The 23,943-nt window shown below is 40.7% G+C and overlaps 2 protein-coding genes across 2 annotated transcripts in view; one reads left to right on the forward strand and one right to left on the reverse strand.

Moving 5' to 3' along the window:
* The window catches only part of adgra3 (adhesion G protein-coupled receptor A3), a 35,326-nt gene extending 21,855 nt beyond the window's left edge, over positions 1 to 13,471 (reverse strand). Inside the window, exons 1-2 of the mRNA XM_028563753.1 lie at positions 12,375 to 13,471; positions 3,471 to 3,542 (exon numbers count right to left, since the gene is read on the reverse strand). Of these exons, the coding sequence (XP_028419554.1) occupies positions 3,471 to 3,542; positions 12,375 to 12,583 (281 nt within the window). The 5' untranslated portion in view covers positions 12,584 to 13,471. The remainder of the gene's footprint in view (positions 1 to 3,470; positions 3,543 to 12,374) is intronic.
* Positions 13,472 to 15,453: 1,982 nt separating this feature from the next.
* On the forward strand, positions 15,454 to 20,132 carry gba3 (glucosidase, beta, acid 3). Its single transcript, XM_028563754.1, has 5 exons — positions 15,454 to 15,735; positions 16,394 to 16,618; positions 16,755 to 17,554; positions 18,057 to 18,180; positions 19,166 to 20,132. The coding sequence occupies exons 1-5, from the start codon at positions 15,681 to 15,683 to the stop codon at positions 19,378 to 19,380; spliced, it is 1,419 nt and encodes a 472-aa protein (XP_028419555.1). The 5' UTR covers positions 15,454 to 15,680; the 3' UTR covers positions 19,381 to 20,132.
* The last annotated feature ends 3,811 nt before the right edge of the window (positions 20,133 to 23,943 follow it).

Consider the following 23,943-nt stretch of genomic DNA (forward strand, 5'->3'; position numbering starts at 1 on the left):
TACGTTTTAGCATTTACCATTACCTCGTAATTGTCACTTGTGGACACAGTGGCCGCTGCTTTAGAGCGAGACTACGCAACTTTTAGTGATGGTAAAACATAGTGTAATGGTAGTGGAAAAGAGACATTAAGTCAGATAACCAACTTACTAATGTCAGTTACACAGAAATATCTACATTGGGTTTGCAAACATTAGCTAACATTAACCAGCTAATGTTTGCAAACCCAATGTAGATATTTCTGTGTAACTGACATTAGTGAGTCATACCAGACCAAGTAAGACTGTAGCAATACAATTACTGAGTGTATAGAATTGTGCTTTGGTGCATTTTGCTTAGGACTTAAAACTTTTCATTTGCAAAAAGAAGATTGCGTTTGAAAAAGTGACAGTCTTTAGCTTTAATCCAACTGGTTAAGCAAATTAGAGCTTTGATAACAATGTCCTTTCAAAAAGGTTCACTTGGTAAAAGCAGTATTGCAATATCCATTTCAAACCAACTTTATATGTATGCATCACTTCCTTACATAGTTACTTACTTACTTTCACAAGTATTGTGCCATTCATGAATAGACAATCACTTATTCAGGAAACACTGCACACTAGAGCCGTTATCATTGCTCTGTTTTCCACAATAAGCGTTCCTCCACAGCAGCGGATTTAGCAAGGAATTAACATGTGACGGTCGCCTAGCTTGGCTCCTATTTCTATGAGCAGGAGAGTGATAATGGGGATTCTGTGTGGCTTATTTCCAAGCAGGGGCACCTTTGGCCCCGACAAACACAGCGGTCTCCACAGTTACTTTGCAATTTCATGCAGAGTGCCGGATAGGCGTAATCAATTCTCTACCCCTCTCTGGCACTCAAGGCCAGCTGCTGTCTAACTCTTCACGACTGCATACAGGCAGTCCAAATGAGGGAGAGTTTCTTTGTGGACAAAAAAAAAAAAAAAAAAAAAAAAAAAAAAGCTGCAATGGCAGGAGGAAGGAGGGGTGGAAAGCAAGATGGAGAGCCTCTGCTCATTTAAACAGACTTGAGAGTTTGAGGAGAAAAATGGAGTGTGACTGAAGGTAGGAGGGAGGGTATTGGAACTTCAGGCTTCAGCATTCAGTGAGTGTTTTTGGGAACCGTACTGCTGACACCTCTGGCCTTGGCTTGGCCTCATTACAATGACAAAAGCAAGCTAGCAATCGCGCTTCACTGGTTGAGGGTGGACAGGAGTGGGGTGGGGGTCTCTGAGGCACAATGGGAGCTGCTTTTGGAGGTAAACTTGCCTGTGGATTGATACGACAGGCAGGACGGAGTTTACAACCAAATTGACTGGCCATTCACAGACAAAGCACATAAGTGCCTTTAGGGCTTTCTATGTGGAGAAAGATCAAAGCTACTTTTTTTATTTTATTTTTTTACACATTCAACACACACCCTCCTGTTTATCCTCTAGGCCTGAGCTCTAAAAAAAACTAACATCTGACCCACTTCAAAAGCCAACAGGGATTTCTACTGAAAATCTATGAACAATCTAGGTAAATGAAGGTCTTAAAAAAATGGGACAACTCAAGAAAAGTCATGCAGAACAATTTAACACAACAAATTATGACCACAAGATTTAAAAGAGGACGAAAGGCTGCAGGTTCTTTATATCAATAATGTACAAAATCAAACAATTGTAGAGTCACATGCTGTATTTCTCAAAATTCTGCATGCTAAAATTGACAAAAAGTATCTGGAGACGTTGGCCAAATTATTGGTTTTTCTAGCAGACATGGCCCAGAAAAACACAAGTCTGTAGGTTTTTTTTTTTTTTTTTTTTTTTTTGTGAAGAATAAAATCAATGGGCATCAGTGATTGGAGGCATATTTGAACCTAAATGTGAACTAACACCACAAGGCTAAATGTGTTTGGCTTCATATGTCTTCTATATCTCTGGCCTTTTTAACCAGACCCAGAAGACGGACAGGGAAAACATGCCCTTAGAATTCCATTTCAATGCAGTCATGTGTTATTGTAGCCTTGGGTAAAAGCACAGCCATTAATGGTCTGGTTATTTTATCTGCATGAAGCCATTCCAGAGCGATAAATCACCCATGGCCCATATGCGGGCCCGGAGCCGTTTTCTTGAAATCTCTGTAGGAAGGAAACACGGGTGATGACATTCCAATCTCGGAAGTCAGAGAGTCGCATGGCACGACATCTCTCCGTTGGTCAAGGAATCTCAGAGAACATACATGACTAAATGTCTTCACCATCTAGAAACTAATTTCCTTCTACTGACACTTCTTTGCCACATTCCGTCTCCTGCAAGATAAAGACTTTACAAACTGTGTGAAACGCTAGTCTTATGGTAGCGTGGGGAAGCAATGATGTTGCCTATATATGTTACTCCTCTAGAAGAAAGAGGCCACCATCCCCAGAATAACCAAACAGCTGTATGTTGAGAGTATGTCACCAGGCAGACAACAACCAACCCTAGGGGCTACACCTATAATTAGCCTTTTCTAGTACCATCTCCAGTCTCCCCCCATAGACTGATTATCTTGACTGAGGCTAAGTGCTGTGCGGGTGCCTACTCATTTTCTATGACCTGGATGTTCCACTGGCATGAGGCCAATGTGTGTTTTACAAACATACTCCACAAGCCCCAGCTTCACTTGCTCACGTGGAGTGATGGATAGTTCCTGCTAATGCACCGATAAAAGCCCCACCATTGTGAGGTCCATTGGTGATATTTCATGAATACATACGGCCTTAATATCTGCTTTGCAAGATGGAAAACATTTTTTTTAGGATTGTTTTTAAGGTTTGAACCTTAAAGCACAACTTTCAAATGCTAAGCTAAATTTACATAACAAATGCACTGGAAACAAAAGCAAAAAAAAAGGTTTAGGCATGACTGTAAACATACATTAAAGTGCTCATATTATGCTCATTTTCAGGTTCATGATTGTATTTAGACGTTATATCAGAACAGGTTTACATGGTTTAAATAAATAAAAAACATATTTTTGTTGTACTGCACATTGCTGAAGCCCCTCTTTTTACCCTATGTGTTGAGCTCTCTGTTTTAGCTACAGAGTGAGGCATCACACTTCTATCCCATCTTTGTTGGGAGTCACACATGCGCAGTAGCTAGGTAAGGACTACTAGCCAGTCAGAAGCAGAGTAGGAGCGTGCCACGCTAGCAGCTAGGCGAGCATTATAACGCGTGTTACAAAGTGAAGCACGTTCGTCTCTGAAGTAAAGGCTGGACTACGATAGAGCTGTTTGGAGCAGTTTGTAAACAGTGTTTTCTGTTGGAGATGGCAAGTCACTTTGGGGTGGACTTTGGGCTTTTTCACTTTGTAAACCTATAACATGCACAAAAAAAGATATATAAACACAAAAAGGAAAGGGAAAAGACAAAAAGCATAATATGAGCAGTTCAATGCTCATGTAAATTATTAGCAAAAGAGGGGAAAAACTAATAATACTTACAATTTTTCCAAAGTAGACAATCCGAAGAAGGATCCATTTCTGAGTTCTTGAATCTTATTGTTGTTTAAAATTCTGTGGAGAGAAGAATACGTATAAATGCAAAGCAACAGAAAAAAATGCAACTACTGAAATGCACATCAAATGAATAAAGTCCAGAAAACATTGCATCATTTTGTTGTCTTAATAAGATAGATGCCATATACTGCTACTTTCTTAATAGATAACAATATTAAGTGTCACTCTGTGACCTCCTGCTACTTTTAGCTTCCAGTCACAGAATGTTCACCACTGCCAGGAAGAGATCGGAAGAATAACAACTTTAACTTCAGCCGGGTACTTGCTTTCATGTTAATTGGCAGCATCTGATCCCTCTTAAGACAGGTAGGCTTACCAAAATGAGATACAGAGTGATCTTTCTGTGAAGCCCCTTTGACCTTAACAGGTAAACAAATCATATACCAGAACCACCACAATAATCAAATATATTCTAACAATAAGAAGTCCATTTTTGATCAAACAAAGTCAGCTTGAATCTGGCCATGATCTGAAACAAAGAGATACATTGTATGCTTATTCATAATAGCATAGTAAACAAAACAACCCCAAAGTCTACATACTAGGAAAAGGTGTTCTATAGTGAACTTATCATAGGTACAGCTGGACTTTGACATAGTTACAACACTGGATTAAATGTAATGTGATATGAGGCAACAAATGCGTAAAATGTAGATAATTAGAAGTAATAGGCTGAGGTTTTCCGTACATATCCCTTCAATATAAGAAACAAGTACACATCCTGTTAGAGAAGAAAATCGTTTTAATCTTTATCACCACAAAAATTTAAGCAAGCTTGAGAAAACTTCAAGTCCAAGTGTGAATTCTTGATTGCTTCCTCCCTGGGTAATAAACCAGATTTTATTATCCAGTTTATTCCCTTTGCACAGCGCAAAACGCATTCACTGCATACCCAGCTGCAAAGTTAAGCTCCACTTTCTGGGCTCAAGTCCCTGAGAGTTCCCGTCTTTCTCCCCAAACTACTCCCAAAGGATCCGGGGAATCAATAGCACTGTCGACTCCCAGCAGAAAACCCAAGCAGGGACTTGTGGTTAGCATACGTTTCTGGCCAGCTGGGAGGGGATGTGGGTGGGTGACATACATGCTAGTTGCACCCACAACCTGGGGCCAGATTGGAGTCATTATGGGGTGTTGAGGGCTTGTTTTATTACAGGGTTGGACAGTGGAGACTTATTGGAGATTTGCTGCTTGGCTCCCTGCCTCTCAGAGAGAGTGCACAAACAAACGGTTCCTGTGTTTGACTGCCTATATTTTGCAGGCTTCAGAATGCTGAAATGGCAGATGTTAAAACACGGTGATGTACAAGGCTGCAAACTCTATCACTGCCTATGTACACATGATCTGATGATATAGGCAGAGACGCTGGGCCTCCCAAGATTGTGGTCACAAAAGTCTCATTTATATTGTAGAATAGTTAGCATACCAGTGGGATGCATCTATCATGAGGCCTGTGTGAATTAAGGAATGTGGCACTCAACACAATAGAGTGTGTGCACAAAATCACCTTACAAAACAATAGAACTGCAGATCATACCAGTTTTGGGATGCTCGTAATGTTTGGCTGACAGTGTTGGCAACTGATGCAAACCCTCAATTCAGAAAAGAAAAGACTAAACAGGAATAAATTAAAGAAACCTGAAGTAGAGCAGAGGAGGAATCCCTCTTCCAGGATAAACTGAGAAGCAATAGATGTGTACAGAATAGACCAAAATAGCAAAAAACTTTAACATGGAAACAAAATTAAATATTAGTATAATTGGATCGTTAACATGTATATGAATATGTTCCAGGAGGATGCCAAGCAACGTCCAGGTGCCACCAAAAAGATAGTACCTGAGCCACCATATCTGTCATTTTTCATTCAGACCTGACAATCAACTTTTTTATTTATTTAAAAAAAAAATGGCATTATAAGCCAAATCACAGAGGTAAAAAGAGGACAAGAAAACTATATTCTGTCCAGTTGTCCATTAGCAAAGATGTATAGCAGACTCTCACCAATATTGAGGTTATATTTTTGAGGTAACAGACAGCACCATTCGGCCTTTTAACTTAACTGAAAGCTGTATAATTAGGTTTACAGAATAGATTATAAATGTTGTCTAGCCTTGTGACTCTACGGGTTGTCCCAACCACTCTGTGAAAGAGAGTTCCACTGAGAGTCATGAGCCCTTTCTTGCCCTCTTTCCATCCCTCCCTTATTTGCATGTTTTACCCTCCTTCACTTCCCTTGTCCCTCCCTCTTCCTCATGACACGAGTGTGACCTCGGTATGTTGGAAACCGCTTCGGCTGCAAAATTGAGTGTTCTTTACACTTGCATTGGTGAGAAAGAAATACCACTGCTGACTATACAAGCAACGTGCATATAGGAAATCCTCAAATTTGTATGGAGAGCCACTTAACCACCTGCATCTTCTCCACCGACCTCAGGACGTATGTAACTAGACAGTCTGCTTCCTTACTGCCAGTCTCTGGACGTCGGCCTGGGGTCTCCAGACTGAACAATTGCATATGGAATTTCTTTAGGCTAGGTCTCAAACGATGGAGGAGTCTCCCTTATCTTGATGCATAGATAAGACATGCTTGAGCTCAAGCCAGGAACAAGCTGCAGGGGGGATCCTTAGCAAATCCCACATCCTGTCTCCCGATACCAATGCAATAAATCTCAACGACATTTATAGAAAAGCTTGGTCTGGAACCCTAATTTCTACTCTGTGTCACAGAGGAATATAAAATGCATTGGCCTACATTTCAGCTTTCCTTCGATTTGAGTAAATTTGACACTATCAAAAGGTAGTCCCTTTCTCAAAAAAAAAAAAAAAAAACAATACATCATTGAAAGAATTCGCCTTAGGCTGTAGGCACATTATCCAGAGGACTAAAAATGGTCAGCCAGTACGTGCACTCCCCTCACAGGCACATAGTGTTTTATGGACAAAGCTAACTGGTGCTCTCTCAACACTTTCTTTATGCTCAGAAGGCTTTTGGACAAAAAACTCCAGAGAATAGAAAGCTATAACCCTTCAACAGGTTTTCAAATAAGTCTCAGGCTGCAGTTGAGCTCATAAAACCCCTTCTAGGGTGACCTGGAAAAGTCGGCCTCAGCTCAGGTGGAAAAGGGAACTGGTCCAATGACTGACTTGCCAAGGTAATTCTTGCCATTATCCAGCACTTTCTTGTTCCACTCATCATTTTTTCTGCAGTATTTGGATTTATTTTCAGAATGGGTACCAAAGGGTTTAAAACTGTGATATAAGGATTTTTGTATTACGTTTTTTTTTTTTTAAAAAGGGATTCACTTGAGTTGGGGCAAGGTAAAAAAAGGGCACTTGTCAGACAAGCTGTCTGTGCCACTTCATTCTTGTAAGTCAAACAGTAGGCCTTGCAATATCCTCTTTCAAAATCCAACAGGACAACCCATTAGAGCAAGGTATTCACCTTCTAGCTCTCTGTCTGAATGGAAAAATGATCCACTATGCAAACACCAGGATGAAAGCAAATGAGCAGTAGACAAAAAGGCACTGCACAGCCTTAGCTCATATCTACGCACTAAACTGAACTGCTTGTCTGGGACTAAATCAGATTTGGGGCAACCTGGCAAAGTCAAAGCTCAACAGGTCTATGAAATGAAAGGCTGCGAACTGACTTAATGTGCAACTGTCAGTGCCTCGCCTTTGGGATTTTGCTTTCTTCCGCAAACACCGCAGAACTACTATGAAAAACACAGGGGCATTCCTTCAGACCAATGGCTTGCCTGGAGAGCAACAAAAACAAATCCTCTGAGAACATGGATGACAGCAGGCACCTGTGTTCTAGTTACACAAACAATTCCAAAGGCTCCCAGCATGACATAGTAGCTTTTGAATGTTGGAGGAGGAAAAAAAAAAAAAAAAAAAAAAAAACATACGAGAGGATTGACATAAGGACTCAACACGCATTCCAAACAAATGTCTGTATTTACCATCCGTTTTTTAAGAAACTTCCCCACAAGCATAAAGGCTGAATGAAGTCTCAAGGAAACCAGGTGAGAATGTAACCCAAACTGCCGGTTTGCGCTGCTGTGAAACAAGACCGTTTACTGCTCTCCAATGTGTGTCATCAAACTGTGTGCGCTTTTTCCTGCAGCGAGGGAGGAAATCCCTGCGTTCTTCCTGACATTAATCCTGTGCTGCTCTGTAGAGGCCCAAACCAGGTGCGCTTATTTGCACTGTCCAACCCAGGTGCGCCTGTGAAAGGATCCTAAATACACTAAACAAGATCTGTAAAGAAATATGAGCTGGGTGAGTACAGAAAGCTTAAATTTAAGTCAGTTTCTGTCTGCATGGGTATGTAGGCTGAAACTTAATGTCTACACCCTGACGACTCACACAGCCTGACTTCACCTTCCGTGTGAGGCAAAGGTTAAATTCTAGCCCTCGCGTTTTAGCCGAGGCCTACACCAACATGGGAGCACAGGCCAGCTGTAAACACATTTGTGCGATTTCCTCTCGGATAACTTCGGCATGCGGTATCATTTGGAGATCACAAATGCGGAGAATGCATCACTCATTCATACAGAGCTGCACTGCATATCTACGTGCTCTCCATCTCAGGGTAAACTAGTACTAGCAATCATTGAAGTCTGGTAAAAAATAAATAACAGCTAGTTAAGTGCTCGTATACAGATAGGCATAAAGGACAATGTAAGAGTAAGACATAATGAATGGAATGGGTCTCTAATCACACCTAGCTTGTACTGCCATTTCTGGCAAGGCCTTTAATTAACACACACAACATGGCATGTCAACACACAAATTGAAAAACACCCATACAACAAGGGAACTATATAGACTCCAGTAATCCCTTTAGCAAAACAGTAGTTGAGCTGTGACATTTGTAATTCTGTGTAATGTTGTTAAAATGGAAATTTGTCTTAAGGGAAAAGTAAACCTTATTACAATTACAAACTACCTTAGAGATAGGTCTACTAACACTAACATAATATTATATATTCAGAGAACATATACACGGAAACCCAAAAGGACTAGTTGCAAAGCGTTCAATATCCTTTTAGAAAAGTCAAAGAAACATTAAGATGCTTGTTCCATGAAAGTTAACAAAGTCTACTTCTTTTCATTTCTTGAAATTAAACTAAACAGTACCCTTAAAGCGCTGGATCATTTCATATTTGGTAAAATAGTCACTGCCACTCGAGTCCCAACAGGAACCAGTGAATTGAGAACGAGAAATTCATGAGAGAAAAGCTAAACGGGGTGAGGTCTGCTTTGGCTTAACAAGGACAAATAATGGCTGGTAATGCTCAAGCCTGAGAAAGGTCCCTAATAGCTGAGACCCCTGCTTAAGTTAATTGCAGTCCAGACCCGCTGTGTTTGGGCCACGATCAACCCCACCACGAGACAGTAAGGGAGTCATAAAAAAAAAGGACCAATGCACCTACTGAGAGGGCAAGCCGATTTAACAGGTCATAAATTAACACCCAAAACCTGTGCAGTCAACATAAATTGCCGTTTCATTATAGCCCGACAAGCCAGACCCACATCAAGATGTTGGGTCTGGGAACTCACCATTGGCAGGGCTCAATCCGAGGGGCGGGATAAACGGTTGTCTTTCAAATTCCCTCTGCACGCGATAGGATAGCGCTACAACCAACCAGAGCAACAAAGAAGGTATACGGTCGGCAAAACTCCGAACACATCTTCCCTTTTTAAGAATGACTTCAGTGGACTTCCAGAGTCACGGCCAAAGCCGATTTGAAAGACCGCTGTTCGCCAGCAGCAGCAGCCATCTTTGTTTTCAAGTAGCAGGGAATTCACGCGGAACAGTCGTAACTCTGCCATTCTTATGTTAAGCCTGCCCACCGACTCTATACACGATGTGATTGGCCCGGCTGGAGTTTGACTTTTCCAGCTGGCAAGCCAACGGAGAGTTGCTAGACTGACCCTGGCTGCAAATTACATTTGCTGCTGATAGGGTGTGTCTAGATTTCTAGGCTAGCTTCTTTACTCAGGTCTACAGGGAATTATGAAGAACACTTGAAGTAGTTCTGTTGTTTTCCTACAATGGATGACAACAAATGCCCAGAGATACAAAAGCAGAGAATGGAAGGAATTCCTGGAAGTTGCACTGCTTTCGGTCTGTGCTTTCTTATTTAATCGTACTTGTACTTTGGAGGCTGTCCTCCACATTGCAGTGCTTGAGCTCAATTCTAAATCACGAGGAACCAATATTCCATCACTATCCGAACAAGATGACAGACCCCAACCTCACTGAAGACAGACCAAGCAAACACCAGGACAAGATGGAAGGCTTACTAAATTACTTTGGAGCACACCATAGCTAAAAGAGATAAGCATATTTAAAATTCTAGAAATGTCTGAGAGGACATTAGGTAGAGTAGGGTAATGGGGATCATTCAGAACAGAAAAAATTTAAGAGGTTCTAACTTTTTAAAAAGATAAAAATGCAATGACATTCCTACAATAGGCAGCTGATGGTCCCCATTCATTTTGGTACTGTATGGTTATTCATTCAAAGAGACAAGTTAGTTTCTTGAGCCAGATAATTCAACACAGTGAACATTTTGTTTTATTTCGTGGTAATGCAATTGAGTGGACCGAATTCTTCAACAGTCTGTTAGTGTGGTGCATTTATGTGTTGATGGGAAGCTCCTACATCTGGGATTTCAGAGTCAGCTCCTGACTACAAGCAGCATCACAACAGGTAGGCTGTGTATTTAAGCAAATTTGGAAGTGCCTTATGATGAACTCCTAATGGCTGATTGATACTGTTAGGTAAAACATAGATTTACAATATGGAAAAAAAAAAAAAAAACTAAATACAAAAATCAGGAAATTGTTGTTTTTAAAACGATATTTAGTCAAGATGCACAGTCTGGACCCTGGTTTACAGACAGCTAGGGCTGTCCTCGACTAAAGAAATTCTTAGTCGACTAACACTTATACGATTTTGTCGACTAAACGATTAGTTGATTTAATTGACAGAGCTGTGCGCTTTGAGAGGTGGTTAAGACTAGAAAAGCACAATATAAATGTAGTTCATTAACCATCTGTAAAACTGAGTTTCTCCACAATTAATCCTGCAAAAGCAACACTTTAAATCTTGTGTTTACCATAAATGTACTCAGAAGTTTCTTGGAAATAAGTAATTAAGCATGAATAAGCATAAAAAATGACTAATCGACTAAAGAAATCTTAGTCGACTAAGACCAAAACGACCGATTAGTCGACTAATCGACTAAGAGGTGGCAGCCCTACTGACAGGCCTTTTTGGATTTAACATTCAGTTGAGCACACTGGCCTAATTTGGATATTTTTTGGCTCCAGTAAGAGATCAAATGACTGAAAATATAAATCCAAACTCCAAGCTCAATAACATCCCCAAAGAAACACGATATCAAAGGCAACTTGTCCGCATATTTCTACAATTTTCCAAATCAATATGCTTGCGTCTGCATTTCCATGCAACAATGATGTAATTTTGTTAAGAAATATTAATTACTTATTGGTTACATAACTGCAATTGTACTTAAATATTGTCTAGAAAATTACTAAAAACCGATACGTATGGAAAGCAGATTTAAAAATCTTTGGAAAGTGCTTCAAAGTAATATGTGTGGTTTGTGGTAAACTGGTTACAGCATGCAACCTCACTTACCTTACCAGCCAAATTACCCCTCTCTTTCCCTGGAGTCTATTATTTGCTTTCTACTCCTGCACCCTGCCCTGGTATTCTCATATTTCCCGCATCGCTCACCGCCACCACCACAAAGCACAAGTGCACACTGGACACACAGCTTTCAATTTCTTGTTCAATGTCTTTTTGCAAGTTTCGTTGGTGTCAGTTATTCTGTTCTGCCAAGCACTTTCTGAATAAAACCTAAATCAAAACTGCTTTTTGAATTAAATCTGGTATAACTTGAAGAGGTTTGTAAGGGAAATCCACCTGTGCTGTCAGTTGTATGTATTTACAAATTGTGAGGGTGGTCACACAAAGACTAACACATGTAACACTGATGGCTGATGGTTGTGTTGTGGATGACATACAATCACAACTGCGGTTTCTGAATTATAAAGTGAACTTTCTTTACTTTAAACATTACCAATCAAGGACCAACCTAAAATGCCATATAAGCACTGTATGTATGTACATGTACACTTCTTAAAACACTGAACAAAAAAAGTTCCACATAAACTAGATCTAACCCCAGCAGAGAGTTTCGAATTGCAGCCAAGTGGGAAAAAAAAAAACACCAAAAGGATTAACTCAACAGTACATGGGCTCTTAGCTCTATTAAAATGCCTTGGAGGTATGCTAAGAGATAGTGTCTTGTACGAACACTGATTTAGTAGCCAAAATATCTCCCTGTGTGTGAATCACTACAGGAAGACAGGCAGTTACTATTGGGGTACATTTACACCATGGCAGTATGCAGCTGTGAAAGAGTGATGTACGGCTGACATGTCATTCAAGCCAGATTTATCTTTCCCTTATTATAAATAAGCTGGATGATATGGAAGTTAATCACACATTTAGGCCTATATATTGATCAACTATTTAGAAACTGTTTTAGGTGTATTAGGTATCACAGATAGCCTATCTTTAAGTCCCTGCATTAAACTATTTAGAAGAAGACAACATAGGGAATATTAAGTAGCCTAAAGTTCACGTACAGCCTTCAGCAGTGGATAGTTGAAACCTGGTAATACAACTTACAGATTCAAAGTTTAGTATTTTAAATGTTTAGGAGATAGGAATGATGTGTTTTGATTAGCTGAAATGAATGCAAAATGCATCTTCTGTATACTCACAGCGTGACTGTCCTGTTGGGGAAGGAGTCCGGGGGTAGCACCTGATGGAGCTCCATGTTGCTGCAGACCACTTTCCTGTCGGACGGCAGGCTTTTCCCACCGCTTTTCGAGCGTTCATCATATGATTTGCAATCAGATGATACCGCCGAACCGCCGCCGCCGCCACCGAGCAGCAAAATCACAAACAACTGCAACAGATCCACCCTCATTTTCACACACGATTAGAAAACCACTGCAGCATTGGAAAGAATGTTTCGATACTAAACGGGGCTGATGGGTGTGCAAGCTAGCTAGTTGATAGCTACCGAGTAGCTTTGTTATGAAAAGGTCCCCGTTAAAGACAGAAACGAGACCCTTGCCAGTATCTTGTTTGGTTCAAGCGAGCCTTCCTCCTCCATTTCTCACAAGGCTTTCCCTTTGCTCGGCGGTATTCAGTCCGACAGAGGTGTTCTCCTTTGTTTGCCACACGACTCCTTTAGAATTCCCTTTCCATCCTGGCGTGAGTGTTTATTTCCTCCAACCCTACGAGTCCGAAAATGTTAAATGCCGAGTGTGCTGCTGGTTACTAAATTATAACTTGTCCAGTTGTTGAGGTTTTCTTTGTTGGGCATAGCGTGAGTCCAATTCAGTGCGGTCTTTTCCACGGGAGGCGGCTGCAGTAACGTTAGTCACCAGGTTATCCGCACTAACTTTTGGAAACTCGCCAGGATTTTTTAACACCTAGCTACTTTAATTCCCCGGTACTTTGGAATACATGCGGATCCAAAACAAGCGGGAGTAAACTTTCCCCTTCTCTTCTTTTCCAGGGACCAACAGGAAACTACTCCGGGAAAAAACACACACACACACACACACACTAAAGCGCTACAACGACAGCTCAAAGTGTGCTACAAATGCCCGGGAAACAAAAGTTTAAAGCTCTACATCGCTTCAAAAAGAATATCCAAAGTGGTTGTTGTATCTCGTTTAGCTCCACTGTTTCTTTGAAAAGTATATTTGAAAAAAGTGTTCTCTGTCCATTGAGAAGTCCTCTGCCCCGGGCTCCACCATTGTCAAGTCCCTCGGAGCTCAAACCGTATCCGGTCCGCATTTCAAAATAAAACCCAAAGCAGAGACATTTTTGATGCTGTTGAGTTTGCAATGGCCTACCCACACTCAGGCTTCAGTGGTGGAAAGCAACTATACTCAAGTTATACATTTAAGGTAATTACAGCCTACTTTACTTGAGTTTTTTCTTCTTCTCTTGGAGGCAACTATCTGTCTTACTCACCACGTTTATTTCACAGTAGTTAATAACTTTGCAGAATAATACACAAAACCATTTACCCAACAAACAGTAGTTCAGTTACAGCAACCACTACAGTAAAAAAAAAAAAATATATTCTGCATAGGCTAGTTACTTACTGTGACACTCAGGGTTTTTAGATCAGCTTACCTGTATACTGAGTAAAACATGTTTGGCAAACAATCCATTTTCTTTCTTATGATCAGGTCAAGTCCCTTCATTCTATAGAAACTGCACGGACCAGAGGATAGCACTGAAGTGATTACAGGCCAGAGAACGTATGCCTTCCGGCGTCAAGCCATAATGCTTTCACCTCCAATGTTTGTTTTCAGGACCTTGGTGTTCTTTGACAAGCACCCTTTAACCTTTTCCTGTCTGCATTGCATTTGTCACATTGTTGTGATGCAGCAAACGCAATGGATGATGCTCAAGTAACAATTTGAAATGAATAAATGATTCTGATCTGACCCTCAGTCTGTCCACCAGCCAAATGGCTAGTGAATGTTTTTACCAGCCACTCAATAGATTACCATTGTTCTTTTGTCTGGTGAGTGATGCCAATCTACCAGCCACTTGCATATTTTACCAGCATTTGGCTGGTAAATGGTGCTAATTTTGAACCCTGATGGTAATGATTTATGATAAACCCCTCCTATTATTTACTAATATACATTAATTAAATACACAAAATGTCAAAGATAAATAATATGCAGTGCAGAGAGATGGAGAACATCCAGGTCTTATTTATAGACACCTTAATAATGGTATTAACATTTGTGTGAAATGTGTATCCGTGTGCGTGTGTGGGGTAGGCTACTGCATACATTAGACTGTAATAAAGATTACGGAGAGAATTTGTGGTGACAAGATGACTAACCCTCCTTATCATACTGTGTGCCTTATACACAAGGAGTCACAGGTAAGTTTTTAAAAGGAAGGGTTTTATTCACCCCCAAAATAGCAAATTAAACTGTTTACAAACAAAAATGAGATAAAGTTTTGGGCCCATTAAAGAGGTCAGCTAAACAGAATGTAAATCAAGCTCTTAATACAAAAAAAAAACTCAACATACAACGGACCTTTTTTTTTACAGCAGATATTTTGACTCGTCATAGTAGGAAAAGCACAGCTGAAATTGATAACCTTAACAATGGCTCAATTCCATCAAGCATCCCGGTAAACTATTTCAGTAAGTCAGCATGCACAATACCAGGGCCTCTGCTAAGTGGAATGCAGCCATCATTAATGGTTTTGAATACACCTGTGCTGTGAAAAAGGTCTACTGACCCAACAAAGTAGAAACCAAGGGGATATACTGGTTGATCAGACCAGGTTTTGACACACAGGGCAAACTAACAATAAAACATTACTAATTAAACTACAAATAATCAAAACACTTATTCCCCAAAAAAATAACTTACTCAACATTAACCAAAACAAAAAATACTAATGTAAATCAAGTGATATCTGAAGAAAGAAGGAAGTTTCCCCATGACATGATGAGTAACCTAGGTAGTGTCCAAGTAGGCTAACTTTGTAAAATATCTAAGATCACTATTAGTTATTATCAGTGCACAAAGGTAGTTAGGTGGTACGCTGATGCATTTGTAAATGTATGAAATGCGTTTCGTTGCAATTAGTTACAAATAAGGGGTTGAAACCATGGGATGCGGTTAGGACATCATGATTGAGTTGTGATCATAGACTGTTAATATACTAATAATATACAGTCTATGGTTGTGATCGACTCCCGATTGGTCGGCCGGGTGTGTGGGCGGGACTTCGACTCTGCTCGTCTTATAATACTTCCGTGATGTATTTACTGCACAGACTCTGGCCCCAAATAAGCAAGATGGCAACGCCTGTATGGTCCATCTTTTGGTCTTGTGTAGATAATGACCCTAGTTAATGGTTAATGCATCCGTGGTTGTGACGCAGTGAAAACGGCCAGTTTAAGACTTCTATGAGACATACCGCGGTACTCCTAAACAAAACCTGAAAACCGCTGAAAAAAAACAAACATGTTTCCAAGAGAGTTTGCGTGGGGAGCGGCAACTGCTGCGTATCAAATAGAAGGTAAGTTAGCGTTGGGTAACGTTAAACACAAGATTAATGAAATTAGTTATTCGTTGAATTGGACACTATCACTAACACGCAGTTTAATATAATGATAGAAATGCAACAAAGACTATAGTTAAAGTATCGCTCAGACTAGAACTTTGTGTCTAACGTCAACTTAAACAACAGCAGCAGCTGTTTTCTATCTATGGTAGCCTACTGCCTAGTTTGTGGGGATGTATATGTTATGTTAAATCCATTGCATATCTGTTTGGGAGATGACATGAGCCTTATACATTTCTAATATGTCAAACAAGGATTTATACAATGACTCCTTAAAGGTTGTATATTAGATGGCACACAAGACAAACTATACAGACTTGACCTTTCACCATTTATTGTTTGACCAACTCAGACTCTGAGTCAGTGGATGAACTTGAACTAGCTCACAGGTCACCCTATGTAAAACTAACACACTTAAAAAAAAATCAGACCATTGTGTTTATATTCAAAAGGAAAATTGCAGCAAAATTAAAACAAATCTGACTGGAGATAAGCCAAAGATACAGTCAGAACGAATTCTTTGAAATCCCAATAGAAACATTACTGTGATTTCTTTTATGTCAACATCCTGCCTACTTTTATGAAATGAAACAACCTTTATGTGTACATTAAGGAGGCTGGCAGGCAGACGGCAAGGGACCAAATATCTGGGACACATTTTGTCACGAGAAAGGCCGTGTGTTTGAGGAGCACAATGGAGACGTGGCCTGTAACAGCTACGAGCTGTGGGAGAAGGATCTGGAGTGCATCCAGCAGCTTGGACTGACGCACTATCGTCTGTCTCTCTCCTGGGCCCGCCTCCTGCCTGATGGGACCACATCACATGTCAATCAAAAAGGTAATTCCATATCCACATTAGACCCATGCCATATTTGAATCCAAAACAAGAAAATGGAACAAGCTTATGTGATGGTTGTAGTGCCGTTTTACCTCATCACTCATAAATGGCAGTGCATTGTATGTGTGTCCAACAGGTGTACAGTACTACAACAAGGTGATTGATGATTTGCTGGCCTGCAATGTATCACCTATGGTCACACTTTACCACTTGGACTTGCCTCAAGCTCTCCAAGGTCAAGGTGGATGGAAATCACCAGATATAGCAACCCTGTTTGACAGCTATGCCAAGTTTTGTTTCCAAACATTTGGTGACCGCGTCAAGCTTTGGATCACTATCAACGAGCCCTATGTGTGCGCCAAATTGGGCCATGAAGACGGCATCCACGCCCCGGGGTTAAAAGAACCAGGCATTGCCGCCTACCTGGTGGGCCATAACATGCTGCGTGCCCACGCCATGGCCTGGCACAGCTACAACTCCTTCTACAGGACAAAGCAGAAGGGTGCAGTGTCTCTGGCCTTCAACAGCGACTGGCTTGAGCCGTTAAACGCAGGTTGCACCGAGGATATCGCTGCCACGGAACGCTACTTTGCATTTACACTAGGGTGGTTTGCCTGGCCCGTGTTTGTTACTGGAGATTACCCAGAATTAATGAGATCTGCCATCGACGCCCAAAGTAAGAAGACGGGATGCAGTGGCAGCTCAAGACTGCCCAGTTTCTCAAAAGACGAACCTGCCATTTTGGGCACCGCAGACTTCTTCGCGTTGAACTACTACACGTCTCGTAAAGTCAAGGCTGGGGGAGGTTGTGGAAAGATGTGCATGGTGAGCGACCAAGATGCAGAAGTAGTTCTGGATCCATCCTGGCCTATTTGTGGTGTGTCATGGCTCGCTGTAGTGCCCCATGGCTTAAGGAAACTTCTCAAGTACATCAAGGTAAAACTACTGGTCCATCTTTTTGGGTCATTTTAGCTCATCTCCTTCAGTCCACATCACTACAAAGTATCCCCGAACACATCCTTTATTTCCAGAGTGAATTCAATCAGCTGAAATGTGATGTCATTTTTCTTTTTTCTCTTGGCATCAAACTGAATTGACCGACAAGAAGACAAATCGCCTTCAACCAAACGAGTAGAACAGCCTGACATTTGTTTAGTGTCTTGCTATTGATTTTGGATGCGGTAATCTCCTTTTAACACCTCCAGAAAAAACATTGATGCTTCATTAGTGCTGTCACATTGAATGAAACAGTTACTTTGCTGAAAGTGTTTGCAATTGCAATTTCCTGCTGTTGTGCCCTGTCACAGGCCATTAGTTTGAGCTTGGCACCGTTGAAATGCAGCTAAACGGTACACTGCAGACCAATCTGTCTCTCCCTGGAATGTGTGACAGCTGAGATGCCTTGTTTGACAATAATATTTGCCCCATGACTTTCCAGGACACTTTCAACAACCCAGCAGTCTACATTACAGAGAATGGCTTCTCTCAGGTGGGGCCGCTGCAGATTGAGGACGTCCAGCGCTCAGGGTTTTACAAGGACACCATCTTGGAAGTGGCTAAAGGTAATGGTTGGTAAATCTGCATCGGAAATAAGCAAAAAGCCGTTAGCAGACAGTAACAGGGTCCAATACAATGGGGCAAATGACAAAAAATAAAATATGATCCCATGGTGTTGTCTTCGGGTCACATTGACCCGTTTTAAATTTTTGTTTTACATCAGAAAATATGGGACGTAGAAATAAGCGCTGAAAATGTGTAGAAGAAAAATTTAACAGGACAAAACGTTGGAAAAAGCAAAAAACAAAACGTGAAAAAAAGCCGTCAAAAATGTTTTTTTCAAGGTTGACGGAAGGACAACACAAGGGTTAATTCAGGATTATGGAAACACTCTACGTAACACATTGGTGTCAGTCCTACAGCTGCCAATGAATAACAGCCTGACAAATTTGGTTGACTATTGTAAGAATAATGCTCAAATGTGGTTTGTTACACCTTTACCTCTTGCAGTTGGGTATACATTTTGTCACAAATCTGAGTTTTTTACTCTGTTTAGTTTTGAACATCATTGACCTGTAGCCTAATTCTCAGAGTCCTTGCCTTAAGTTTTATTAATTTGGATGACATTTTGGGGAGATATTTAGGTATATCACTAAATACTTTAAAGAATAAGGCTGTATAATAGATTTTTCTGGTTTTCATCATTCACGAAAACAGAAGAAAACTATTTTTATTACAAATAATCATTTTATATTTTCAGACCTTAAGGCTCAGGAATTATTGCCCCAATGTAAAGTTGTTTGTTTTGACACCACCATCTGGCCAACCAGTAATACATGCGTTTATATGTATTAATTCATTCTCTTGGTACGCTTTTAGAAATCTTGATTATGTGCTTATTTTGTGAGGTTTCATTGATGGCTGTAGCCTTTCAAAGTACGACGGTATACTTCTATTATAAAAAATAAATGGTGCACTTGCATTACCCTTTTCAAATCTACACAATTACGAAGTACTTTCTGTGTTCTAACTCTTTGTGTTTGTGTATAGCTATACAGGAAGATGAGGTCAACGTTCGTGGATATTTCGCATGGTCACTGTTGGACAACTTTGAGTGGGCTGATGGATTCAGTGTTCGCTTTGGATTGTTCCATGTGGACTTTGCGGACGCAAAGCGAAGCCGAACCATATACCAGTCTGGACGGGAGTATGCAAAGATTATCTCAAAATACAAATGTGGTCAATCCAAGGAGAAGACGGAATAATAATCAAAATGATTCACTTTATACATTCTTAAAAAACTAGCAGTTTTTGCATAGTTTTTGTCTGACTCACACAATCATACAAATTAGATGAGTCTATCCATTTAAACTAATCAACCATGCTGCATCTAACTGTAGATCCAAAATTTATAGCAGCACTATTGTCTCATGTTTAGAAAATTGTCGGGGTCATTTATAGATATTGGTCTTCAGCAGGAGACGTGAGGTTATGGGTGTAGAGTGTTAAGTTGATTCAATAGGATGCAAATCAGTATTCTGTCCTGCCCAATTCCCAGTCAATCTGTACGAGAAGAGTTCCTCACTCAGAGGGCTCAGGCAGCCATAAGACCAAGCAGTGGCTGCAGAAAGATGTGTATGAATGGTTTATTTGTGTTTTAAGCCCCCAATGTCTCCTTCTAGGCAGTGCTGCCTGGAAGGCAATGGTTAGGGTTCGGTGCCTTGAAGTCAAAGGTCGCAGCGCTGCCTGGAAGGAGAAGTTGGGGGCTTAAAACACCATTGAGCTTATGAATGCATTGTCAGTGATTCATAGCAATATTAATGGTGGCCTCATCTTGAATAACACCATTGTTATGTGCCTGAGTACATGCATTCACCTTAACGTGTTTAGCTATCCACTCCTTAAATCTACCTGTGAATCAGATGAGTGTGTTTTTGATATGCAGCTATCATGACGAATCTGAAAAAATACAGTACAACATCTTTTATTGTACTCTAGTAAATACTCAAGTAAATTATGCAGTTTGTGGTTTGTGTTATTTTAAGTACAAAGGAAAATAAATGACACCTTTCATTTCCTCATCCTTTTTATAGTCAACAAAAAAAACCTGTACAATCTCACCTGTCACATTGAAAAGAACCCATCAAAGACTCTGTTATCATATTGCCGCCATGCTGCATAAAGCACACTCCAGTAGACTCAGAAGGGATGCCATCTGAAAGCAACAGATGTCCTGCCACAGGAAGAGAGAGTAATGCCATTTGTGTTCCCCCGGACAGCTGTGCAAACTCTCTACTTAAAGAAAGAAAAGAGCGAGCAAGGCGAAAAGCCTCTCAGAGACCTTCTGTTGATGCTTTGTGCATGCTGAGGTTAAGGTAGGATTATTTAAATGAGAGTGCTGAACAATGCGCAGTAGATCTACAAGGCTGAGAGAGCCATACTGAGTATTTGACATCAGTGAGTGCAGGTGTCTCAAAGTAGTATTGTAGATCATTTGTAATGTTCTAGGTTCACGTTAAAAGAAAACGCCAATTAAAATCAACTTGATCTTCGCTTCTAACAGAGGCAGAGACTGGGATGAGCAGTTTGATAGCAGCTGTTTGTAAGCCTACAGTGTCACCTTGTGGTATTAAAGGAAACTACAGCTTTGAATTCAACAGCCCAGTGTGCACATACACTTCACAATACGGTTTCACATGATGTGCTGCTTTGACTAATAAAATGCGCATCCTGTTGGTGTAACAATAAACAACTAAACGATCTCCCTAACCACAATACATCATAGATTTAACACAATTAATATTTATGCTCTCATGTGAAGGAAAAAGTCATTTATATTCGGTGTTGGGAGACTTTGTTTGCATTAATAAGTATGGTGTATCGTGACATCCAGTTGGCTGTGCATACTGTTTTCAACAGATGTTAGTAATACCCTCGTGGAACTCCTCCATCTATGTCAAGCCGAGTGAGATTCTCCTTTGTCTTATGATGAATAACAAGCTATTGTGGAAACATGAAAAATGCTACTGCCGCTCACATTAGAACTCCTTTGCAGGCTGCTTTGAACACAACGTTGAAGCACATCTCACACTATTTCAACGCTAATGAAGTTCATCTAATATCTCTGGCTCTGTCAGAAGCTGCTGGTGAGCTTTAAATCTCTGCAGAATAATGGTGACAGAACACAAAGCACTAAGCATTTACTAAACAGATGTAATCCGTATAGCTTGTCAGGTGGGGACACTGGTGGAAAACTTTGATTAAAAATCAAGCAATGTGTTAACAAAAACTTCCATCTTTTAGCGTAATAAAAGCAACAATTTTAAATGATTCTACCTGGGGCGCCCGGATAGCTCAGTTGGTAGAGCGGGCGCCCATATATAGAGGAGGTTTACTCCTCGACGCAGCAGGCCCGGGTTCAACTCTGACCTGCGGCCCTTTGCTGCATGTAATTCCCCCCTCTCCCCTTTCATTTCTTCAGCTGTCCTGACAATAAAGGCCTAAAAAAGACCAAAAAATGAGGCAACTGAATTCCCAGTTAAGAGCTGATTAGTAATTCCTCCCAGTATTGATGGATTCCATCTTCCTTCATCACTGGCTAGAGGTAGATGTATTGGTGAAAGAAGCACCACTGCAGCTAAATTGATTGAATGAAATATGAGCAAGAAGTTGCTCTGCACTTAGTGAATGTTGGAATTAGCCGTTTGTGGGGGGCAGAGGAATAATATGTGCCTATTGCAGGTTGGAAAGCTTAAAACATTAATTAGCATTTAAATAATTCACTCCTCCAGTCTCCCTAATAGCCCGACTACGAATATTCAACTTCAATTCATTACAGCGGGTGGAATTTATTCTGATTAGGCCGTGATGTAGAAAGTCACAGAAGAAACCGTTTTCTAAATGTGCTTTCCAATTAAGTGCCAAATATATCATGTGTATAGATAAGTTGCTTTTGACAATGAATTAGTACGTTTAATTGTAACATTCAATCACATTCACTGGCGGAGATTTACCCTGAGGAAAATTCTGGCAAATTACCAAGAGAGGCCCATTTGTATTTGACCAAACTTAACTGATTATAGTTTGACAGACTATGAAATATTCAATAACTGGGAAATTTTTTTTTTTTAATATTATAAATTAACTAACTAATTTAGCTGGCTGATACACTATCTTCATTGTGAATGATAGGAAAAGCACAATCTTGTGTATCAGCGAAGTGCTTACAGGTGCAAAGGGTATGACTTCTGGCAAATAATTACCTTTTTCTATTTACCGATTATCCTCATATGCATATTCCCTGGAGAAATTGTATAATTAGATTGTTGCTTCAATAGCAAGATGAAGAGACATCAGCCACTCCCTTCCTCTAGAGCTCAGATACAAATCTCTCTCTTCCCTTTCCTCTCACTCTCTTTGTCTGGGTCTCTCAGTCAGCTGGCAAGGGACCCGCAAGAGGCCCAAACCACCACTCAGCCTGCCTTCTGTCTTTTTCTTTCTGTCTCTTGCTCTTTTTCACTCGCTCGCTGTAGCTCATCATCTTCCCTTCTCCTAATCGCATTGCTCATTTTCCAATGACAAGAGAGTATGAGAGAGGGAGGGGAGAAAAAAAAAAACAGCACAAACTTTCTAAATCCCATTGACCTACTTCGCCAGACATTTCACTGGGAATTCATAATAGTGCAAAAGAGTTAGAAGAAGAAATGTTTTTCTACCCCCTCCTCCTCTTTCAGCTGGAAGCCACTTAACTCACATCCTGCATTTGATCCTGTATGACCACTACAGTACATTTTACAAGTGGATAAATGCCTCACCGTGGCATAACCAGCACTTTGGAGCTCTGTTGCCACTTTTGACAGTGGCATAAGAAGCATGACATCGGAGCTATAAAAAGTGCTTTGAAAGACCTCGTCTTTGATTGATGAATTTGGCGGTGCAGACAAGATTGAGGGGGATGAAAATTGCTAGGCCTTGAAGACAGGAAGTGGAATTATGACGGACCCATACAGAGAACTAAAGCGGCGAGACGAAAAGAGAATAAAAAGAGAGAAAGACAATTCAAATCTTTTTCTTTTAAGTCCCTCCCTGAGGGACTGCAGATGACCCTGCCAACCACTGTTGAAATTCTAACTCCCTTGAGTGTGATGGCGCTGCGTGATGGGAGGGGGTTCGCAGACCTGCCTGAAAAATTGAAAGCTCCTAGAATATTCAGCTAACCCTGTGCGCTCAGTTGGGGGTAGTGATTGGAGGGCACATGCAGAGATTGGTATTCAGGGTCTGTGTGTGTGTGTGTGTGTGTGTGGTGGGTAAGCCCAGCGGTGGTGGCGAGAGAGAACCCCCCTCCGTGTGCGTGTGTGTGGTAACCAATGAGCCGAGCGCTGTGTCTTATGGGAACAGTGGTGGGAGTGTGAGTGAACACAAGTGAGAAAGAGACAATTTATGGAACCTTTAGAAGCGAAGTGCATAGAACTGTGATGGCGGTGTAGTTATCAGGCCTGGATCCAAGCAGAGAGACTAATGACGTGGATATAACCTCATGCTCCCAATATGCAAACACAATGTCATCAACAAAGAAAGAGAGGAAAATTCAAATGCTCTAAGTCTCCTCTGAAACTTTAGAGACAGAAAATGGTTACCTATGGGTTTTATCTGTCTGAAAATAATGAAAAGGAATACAGGGGGCCACTTACAGTATGAGCGTTATCCCACATTTACCTTGGCCTTTCACATCCTACTTCAATCAAACATTTAAAAGGGACAGTTCTGGTTTCTACATCATTCCCATTCATAATAATAATACTCTGCAAGTTATTTGCTGAGATCCGGGA

Source organism: Perca flavescens, chromosome 19 (genome assembly GCF_004354835.1).
Source record: "Perca flavescens isolate YP-PL-M2 chromosome 19, PFLA_1.0, whole genome shotgun sequence".
Taxonomy (NCBI): domain Eukaryota; kingdom Metazoa; phylum Chordata; class Actinopteri; order Perciformes; family Percidae; genus Perca; species Perca flavescens.